This window comes from Galeopterus variegatus, unplaced genomic scaffold, assembly GCF_000696425.1.
Source record: "Galeopterus variegatus unplaced genomic scaffold, G_variegatus-3.0.2 Scaffold668, whole genome shotgun sequence".
NCBI lineage: Eukaryota > Metazoa > Chordata > Mammalia > Dermoptera > Cynocephalidae > Galeopterus > Galeopterus variegatus.
The window spans coordinates 464,005-473,309 of NW_007726779.1; the positions used below are offsets into that span (position 1 = coordinate 464,005).

The window sequence follows — 9,305 nt, forward strand, 5'->3', positions numbered from 1 at the left end:
CTCACTGGCTGAGCGAGGCGCGGGGGCAATGCCGAGGGTTGCGATCCCGTTGCCGGTCCCGGTCCCGGTCCGGTACGGGGGCAACACTGAGGGTTGCGATCCGTTGCCGGACACGGAAGAAGACAAAAATAAAAAAAATAAAAAATAAAAAAAAAAAAAAGAATACATCTGAAGTAAAAGCAACCCAAATGTCCACAGCAGTAAAGGGATAAAAAAATGTCATATATCCATAAAGTGGACCTGGGTGAGGAGTTCAGGAAGAGCCCCCATAGCTGCTTGTAAGGGGCGTCCCCATCTTCACGCAGCCTGCCCTGCAGTTCTCTCCCTGGATGGGGGCTCCGCCTAGCCCCTTGTTTCTGTCAGGGCCATCCTCTGCCCTCAAGCAAGGCGGGGAGGAAACCCTGGGAGACCGGTGGCCAGGGGCACAAGCTGTTATTCACCTCTCTCTGTGACCATGAGTACTCCCTGATGGAAAGTCTCTGGCTCACAGGAATCTTGACAAAGCCTGATCTGGTGGACAAAGGTACAGAAGACAAGGTGGTGGACGTGGTGCGGAACCTGGTGTACCACCTGAAGAAAGGTTACATGATCGTCAAGTGCCGTGGTCAGCAGGACATCCAGGACCAGCTGAGCCTGGCCACGGCTCTGCAGAGAGAGAAGGACTTCTTTGAGGACCACCCACAGTTCAGGTGTGCTCAGCTGTGTCCACCTAGGGGAAACCCAGGAGAAGGGTCAGGGGACAATGCCCTGTCAGAGCAGATATTTGGAACGTGTATGTGTGTTCTTATCTTGGCAATGACCATGGAACTCACCTGATAGAATGAAAGAGCAATCCACAAAGGATTGCAAACAACCAAACCCTAATCAATCAAAGTAAAGAGAGACTTTCTACAATAATGTAAATAGTATGATGCTGGAACCAGAATAAAAATATAAATAGAACAGAACAGAAAGTAGACAGTCCAGAAATAGACATAGGTGCATATATTTGATACATGATAAATGTGTCATTTCAAATCAGTGGGCTATATCAGTTTGATTATCAATCAGTGGTGTTGGGATAGTTGTTTAATATTTGGAAAACAGTTAAATGTAAATGGTGCCCTTACTTAACACTTTATGACAAAATAATATCAGTTGAAGCTTAAAATTAAATGCCAAAAAAGAAGCCATAAGCATCCCAGAAGAAAATGCAGATGGATAGTTTATAATCCTGGGGTAGAGAAGACTTTTCTAACCTTCATGCCAAAGATGAAATGTTTTTAAAAGGAAAAGACCGATGAATTGATTAGATTTAAAATAATGAGGATATGGAGAGTTGTAAACATTCCTGTATTCAGTTCTCCCAGAAGCCTGCGGAGAGGTGTTGCTCAGAATTACAGGTGTGTCAAACAGATACTCGCATACCACTGTGCACGGCAGCACTGTTCACAACAGCCAGAGAGGAAACAACCCACGTGTGCATCGTGGATGCGTGGGAAACAAAATGTGGTATAGCCGTCAGATGGAAGGTTACTGAGCCTTAGAAAGGCAGGGATTAGGACACACAACAACAGATGAACCTTGGGGACATTATGCTAAGTGAAGTAAGCCAATCACAAAAAGACAAATACTCTGTGATTCCACTTTATGAAGTCCATGGTAGGAAAATTCATAGAGACAGAAAGTAGGATGTTGATTGCCAAGGACAGAGGAAGTGGGATGGGGAGTAAGTGTTTAACTGGGACAGAGTTTCGGTTTGGGAAGATGAAAAACTTCTGGAAATGTTGGTGGTGATGGTGGCATGACAGTGTGTATGTACTTAATGCCACTGAACTGTACACTTAAAAATGGTTAAAATGGTCAAGTTTGTGATATATGTGTTTTACCACACTTTTTTAAAAAATTAGCAGGTATGGCAACTGAAGCTTGGGTCTGAGTGTACTCTCACACATAGGCTCGACTCAAGCTTTCCTGCTGCCTTTTATCCTAAGTAGTCCTTGAAAATGGAGAAAACCCTGTAATAACTCACAATGTGGTAACAAATTTGGGTAGAGTGAGAGGGCGCTTGGCTTCCTTTCTCTACACAGTCCACGGTTTGGGTTCTTATCTTGGGCACGGGTATGTCTCCCCAGTTCAGTGTTCATGCACACACATATATAAATATGCATCAATCTATTTTCATGAAGACCTATGCCTATATGAATTATGTACACTTACATGTACACTTTACACACAGAAGTGCGTATGTGTATGTGTGTGTGTTATGAAAACATATCCATAGGTATATATGTGTATGTTTAGGAAGACCGATTCTGTAGTTGGATGTCATGAGACACATTTATTCTATCAGCTAGAAGGGACCACTATACCACTGTTCAAATGTCTGAGATTGCTCACATTCAGTCACAACTGTGTACAATCCAGCTCTGCATATCTGCTGGGCACTGGTTGCAGGGCATTCCATTCGGTTCTCAGTAACTGAATGTGCCTTGATTTTCCCCAGCAGCAGAATGCAGACTTGCATGTCCTGGGCACATCAAGATGGGAGTTTATCTTGTGTTTTTTTCCAGGGATCTTCTGGAGGAAGGTCGGGCCACGATTCCCTGCCTGGCAGAAAGACTGACGACTGAGCTCATCACACACATCTGCGTAAGCACGTGCAGCACTGTCTGATCTCTGTAAAGAATCCTGCAAACACAAAGTTACACTTTGCCAGCTTCTTAAATGTTATTGTTCCCATGGCTCTCCCTGGGATCTTACTAAGATGCAGATTCAGATCCGATGGGTCTGGAGTGGGGCCGGAGATTCTGCATTTCTAGCAAGCTCCCAGGCAGTGTGGATATTGCTTGTCAGAAGACCATACTTTGAGTAGGAGGCTGACAGACCATATTCACTTAAAATCTTAGGAGCCTTGTACTAACTCCTCTTTTCTCATTACCAGCCACGGTTGTCATTTCTTAGTAAGTGTAAGGAACATATTTTTCATTTCTAAAAGCTCTCTGTGGTTCTTTTTCATATCTGCCTGAACATAGTCTTTTTTTTTCAAATTTTCAATCCTTTTGAAAGATTTCTTTGCACATATTTATGTTGTATTTTGCATTGGATGGTTCCAATATCAGAATCCTTGGTGCGTTGGGCTCTGCCACCATTACCTACATGACTTGGGTGGAATTTTGCCTGTGAGCTCATCTTTCTTGAAAGTTGATCTATGGGTATTCCTAGAAGCCTGAGTCCAAAATGGGTGTCTCCAGGAAGAAGCGTCATTCACTTTTGTCAGACCCCTGGGAGAGCTTCTTGCTTGAACCATTTTAAATTCTTAGCTTAGGTGGTGGGGACCCCTGGGCAAGTGTGAATTTGGGCAGCAAATCTGTTTGAGGGCTGGCTTGGGGCTACAAATTCTCGGCAGGTTTTCTTGTCCTCCTGCTCAGTGCCAAAGTTCAAGCTCTTCCATGCAGTCCCCAGGAATGTGGGTGAAGGGTAGTGTTGCTTCTAGCTGTCTAAGGTCATGACAGTGGATCTCTCTCGGGTCCCACCCTTATGCAGAAAGAGGCCACCCTCTTACTAGATGCCCGGTGTGAGCAAGCCCTTGGTGGTTGATCTTTTGCCTCTGCACCAAGCCAACCTGTTAAGCTCAAGCTGAAGTCTTTTTCCCATATGAGGGCCCTTGAGGCCAAATCTAGCTTCATGGCTGCTTTCTTCTCAAGTCCCTGGGTGGCTACTGTCACCTGGCTTTGGCCCCTGAGTCTCTCTCATTAACTTACCAGCTTACTGATACATTTAAAGAGATGGTTTTCACGCTTAGCCCGCACTTTTAGACATTATAGTGTCAGGGTGTACCAGCAAGTTCAGCAAACCATATTGTTAGAAACAGAAATATCCCTAATGACTTTGTGTCTGTTAGAACATAAAAGTTGTTGAGTCTCACATTGTTCCCATTGCCACTTTTTCAGAACCTACTAGACAAGTGGATCTTTCTAATCTCCCTGAAGAGAGTTTTTGGAGTGTGGTCACAGGAGGAATTGCTCCTTGGGTTGCTCTTATGGGGCCCAGGAACCATGAAAAGCAGGTTGCTCGGCACAGCTCGTGAGGCTCATTCATGGGAGCAGGAAAGGGTGAAGACCTGGGTGGGAAGCAGTGTCCTAACATGCCCTCCCTCCATCTGGAAGGTCATCCTTTTGGAGGAAACCAGGAGGTCTAATGGACCATGCAGCTGCTCTGCAGAAGCCAGCCAGCAACCTTCTTTTCATTTCCTGTTTATAATGATATATTTCCATTATTTTCTCTCTATTTTCCTCAGAAATCTCTGCCCCTGTTAGAAAATCAAATAAAAGAGTGTCACCAGAAAATAACAGAGGAATTACAGAAATACGGCACCGACATACCAAATGATGAGAATGAAAAAATGTTGTTCCTGATTGATGTGAGTAGTGCCAACTACATCAAGTCAGAGAATCATCCACAGTTGTCAAAAAGGGATCACATGCCTTGTGAGCACGTGAGCTCTCACCCAAGAGCCCAAAGGTGGAAGGGAGGGATCGAGTTTTCTGGGGACAATGCTGTTGCTTTGCCTCGCACAGATTTGTCCCCCCTTTTTCCCTGGGTGACAGAGCTGCAAAGGATTACCCAAAGCCCATTTCTTCTGAGCAGTGAGAAGCCCTGAAGTGGTTAATCTCCCAGAACCCTCAAGAAAGAGGCATTCCTTCCATTTGGGAAATTAACCACAAATTGGGATTCTCTTCCCACATTTATTCCCAGACCAGGAAGTTACAGGAAGAGAACACAGGTGGGATTATAGTTTAACAATACAGGCTGGTAACATTCAGTAAAACAAGCAAAGTGACATTCTATAAGGCAATTTAAGTGATCCACCAACAAAAGCTTGATCTTAGCAAACATTCCGTCTCCCTACATAGCTCCAGTATCTTTACATATCAATCAGTAACTTGTCTGTTTTTGAACCAGCAGCCTTGCTGTGTTACAAGTCTTTATCTTACACCAGAGATTATATAGCCTGGGGAAAATTTTCTGTTTTTTGCAAGGTCAACATTTTATATGTACTTTTAAGAAGTTAGACTAAACCTGAAAGTACAAGAAACTAGGCCCTGTGAAATATATTTACTTTATAGTATACTCCACACAACACCTCCACTTTCCCCTTGTTCCACAGGGGGCCGTAGGAGGCATGGAGTGACTCACCCTCAACACACACACAACCTCCAAACCACCTTTACACTTGGATTTGAAGTATCTCTGCTTATACTGATGTTTCTCTTCTTGACAGAAAATTAATGTATTTAATCAGGACATCAATGCTTTAATACAAGGGGAAGAAACAGTGGGGGATGAAGATACCCGGCTGTTCACCAAACTCCGGAGTGAGTTCTGCAAGTGGAGTGATGTGATTGAAGCTAATTTCAAAAAAGGTGAGTGTCTTACTCCGTTCAGGCTGTTACAACAGAATACCTTAGATCAGATAATTTATAAATAACAGGAACCTGTTGCTCACAGTTCTGGAGGCTGGGAAGTCCAAGGTCAAGGCACAGCAGATCGGACATCTGGTGTGGACTCTGTCTGCTTCAGAGATGGAACCTTCTAGCCACATCCTCACGTGGCAGACTGGACAAACAAGCCCCCTCAAGCCTCTAATAAGGCTCTGATCCCATTCGTGAGGGCAGAGCCTCATGACCTGACCTGAGCAATACCCAGAGACCCCATCTCTTAATACCACCCCTCTGGGGATTAAGTTTCGACATCTGTATTTGGGGGGACACAAACATTCAGACCGCAGCAGAGAGTCAAGGCACTATCATGAGCCTGCTGTGTTGGGCTGAGACAGAAGGGGTGTGGTTGGTGAGGATGGCCAGAAAAAGGAGCAAGAGACACATATGCCACATTCACTCTGCTCTGGGGCCCTGAACTCAGTCTGGCAACATCTATATTGATTTCAAAGGACACCAAAGGGAAAATGCAGATTAATTGGCCTAAATCAGTCACAGCTTCTAGCAGAATCAGTCTTCCCTCAACAGTGAGCAGCACAAACATCATGCTCTTTGTGTTACAAGTGGTGCCACCACTGTGGTCCCCCATTCAGTCTTAGTGAACCGGCCAGGGTCCTGAAGCCTGGCATGTCTCTTAATGGATTTTATCGTGGCAGCAATGACAAGAAAATAAAACAGCATGCCAGCTACCACCCTGTGTCTTCAAATCATTAAGAATCTGAAAAAGGTAGGAAGTGTCTTCTGAAATCTCTTTTTGAATATTTCAAGAAGCCGAGGGAAATCACATGTCATCCAGTGATAAATCTACCGCAGCTGAGGGAAATTTCAAGTAACTTTGCTTTTATTCAGGCAGCTTTATGGGGTTCCACAATTTATTTCAACCATCTGGAAGTTCACATGAGCAGCTTTCCTTGGCTTTGAATAATAAATGTGGAAAAATAGATAGTTTAGTCTTTTGGTAGGCTATAGCTTGAAATCCATTTGTTTCCTGGCAGAAGGCACGGAGGGCAGGAGAGGATAAATAACAGAGCTCCTCGGTAGAAAGACGTTTCAGAAGCTCATTTTGGGGGCAGTGACTTGCCACCGCTGTGTCCAGAGAGTGGAGGCTGACACCCACCATGTGCTATGTTCTCATGCCAGGGAAGGGCCACCCTGTCCCTTTCAGAATGGGAGAAAATACTTGCAAATCACATATCTGACAAGGGTGTAGTATCCAGAATATTTAAAGAACTCATAACTCAAAAAGCCATATAATCCAATTAGAAAATAGGCAAAGGATTGGAATAGACATTTCTCCCAAAAGAAGATATGTGAGTGGCCAATAAGCACGTGAAAAGATGCTCACAATCATTAGCCATCAGAGAAACGCAAATCAAAACCCCAGGGAGATAGCATTTCACACCCACTCGGATGGCTGTAGTCAAAAGCACAGACTCTGCCAAGTGTTGGAGAGGGTTCAGAGAATGTGGAATCCTCACGCATCGCTGGTAGGAACGTCAGTGGCACAGCTCTTTTGGATAAACGTGCAGCCATCCCTCAGAAAAGTAAATACATGACCCAGCAACTCTACTCCTAGGTGTGTACACAAGAGAATTGAAAACATCCACATGACAACTTGCACGTGAATGTTCATAATAGCAGCATTCATGTTAGACAGAAAGTGGGAACAGAGTGCATGCACATCCACCAATAGATGAAAAAACAGAACATGGTGTAGCCACATGTGCGAGTCTGCTCGGGCTGCCGTGACAAAGTGCATAGACTGGGGGCTGAAACAACAGACATTCATCGTCTCATTCTGGATGCTGCAAGTCCAGGATCAAGGAGCAGGCAGGGCTGGTTCCTCCCGAGGCCTCTCTCCTTGGCTTGTGGACAGCATCCTCTCCCTGTGTCCTCACATGGTCATCCATCTGTGTGTGCCTGTGTCCTGATCTTCTCTTCTCATAAGGACACCAGTCAGATTGGATTAGGGCAACCCTAATAACATCATTTCAACTTAATTACGTCTTTAAGGATCTTGTCTCCAAACACAGTCACATTCTGAAGTACTGAGAGTTGGGACTTGAACATATGAGTTTGGGGAAACAGAGTTGGGCCTGTAACACCATACAATGCAATATTTTCAGCCATAGAAAGACACCGAGTGCTAATACATGCTACAACATGGGTGAACCGTAAAGCATCATGCTAAGAGAAAGAAACCTGTCACAGAGAACCACACATTGTATGACTTCATTGATATGGCATGTCCAGAATCAGCAAATCCAGAGACGGAAAGCAGAATCATGGCTGCCAGGGACTAGAGATGGGGAGCAGTGGGGCGCGACTGCTGATGAGTATGGGAGGGGGGTTTCCTTGAGGCAATGTAAATGTTCGGGAATAAGGTAGTGATGGCTGCGTGGTTTTGTGAATACACTAAAAATTACCAAATGGTACGCTTTTAATGAGGTGAATTTTATAGTATGTGAACTATATCTCAATAACAAAAATTTCTATGGGAATATATCTCCTGACCAGGAAAGGGTACCAGCCTGCCATCCCTGGTTAGTTTTTCAGAAGGAGTGAAGAAAAATTAAGCATTTTGTACAGTAGACAGTGATACTGTATCACATTAACACAATGGGAAGTGCCTAGCTCCTCTGCTATCCCATTTGATTTATAGACACTTTCTTCTCATGCTGCAGCACACGCACATTGATGTGCTATTGATTCCAGACCGTTCTGGTTAAGGAGTGTATTATGATACAATTTCTTTTGTAAAAATAAGATTGGATTTATAAAAGTTCATACTCAAGTACCTCTGCAAGAGTGGGTCTTACTTGAGGTTTCTGCATTTGCTTCTTTTTTGGCATCGTGCCCTGGCTCCACCTTGCTGTCTCAAAATGACTGAAGACAATTATCTCAAGATCTGTTTCTTTATTGCAATCCTTGAATATTTTTCACTTCGCAGATTGGATTTGATTTGATTTCATATTTCCTTGCCACTCATAATTTTAGCAAGTCCATAATGGTATTATGTTTAGAAAAACCTGCAAGAATATTTTTGTAAAATAATTCAGAGCTATTCTTTTCTACTGCAGGTTATGATGTTATATATAGAAAAATCTGGACATTTGAAACTCAGTATCGTGGCAGAGAACTGCCAGGATTTGTGAATTATAGGACATTTGAGGCCATCGTAAAACAGCAAATAAAAGCTCTGGAAGAGCCAGCTGTGGATATGCTGCACAGGGTGACTGGTGAGTTCTTGATTTGGCTCTTAGGCATCTTATTTCTAGGGCAGGGAAAGGTTTGAACCAAAGCCAGTGCCAACTTCAGAGCTCTCTTCCTGGAGGGTTTTCCAGCACCCACAACCAATTCTCTGATTCTGCAAATGCCAGCTTGGTGTTCAGTAATTTAATTCGGTTCTGACACTGCCCAGAGTTAGAGCAGACCCCATAGCTTAAAGCTCAGTCCCACAAGACTATCCCCCGCCAGTCCCAGATCTCCCGTGCTTCTGCCCAACCCTCTGTAAACCAGGGTTCCCATGGCCCTCTCCTCAGGTCTGATCATTTGATAGAACAGTTCATAGAACTCAGGAACACACTCACTTACATTTACTGCTTTACTATAAAAGGATATGATAACAGATACATAGGAATAGCCAGATGAAAAGGTACATAGGGTGAGGTCTGGAAGGGTCCTGAGCGCAGAATCTCCTGTCCCTGTGGAGCTGGGGTGCACCAGTGCTCCTGGCAAGGGCATATGCTCACCAACCAGCAAGCTCTCCAAATGTTATCATTTAGCGGTTTTTTTTTTTTTTTTTTTTTTTTTTTTTTTTTTTTT

General features: G+C 44.0%; 1 protein-coding gene across 1 annotated transcript in view; it reads left to right on the forward strand.

The window, feature by feature from the left end:
* Window positions 1-9,305, forward strand: part of MX1 (MX dynamin-like GTPase 1) — a 30,136-nt gene that overhangs the window by 10,746 nt on the left and 10,085 nt on the right. Inside the window, exons 6-10 of the mRNA XM_008571220.1 lie at window positions 491-689; window positions 2,553-2,631; window positions 4,280-4,402; window positions 5,264-5,405; window positions 8,561-8,719. Of these exons, the coding sequence (XP_008569442.1) occupies window positions 491-689; window positions 2,553-2,631; window positions 4,280-4,402; window positions 5,264-5,405; window positions 8,561-8,719 (702 nt within the window). The remainder of the gene's footprint in view (window positions 1-490; window positions 690-2,552; window positions 2,632-4,279; window positions 4,403-5,263; window positions 5,406-8,560; window positions 8,720-9,305) is intronic.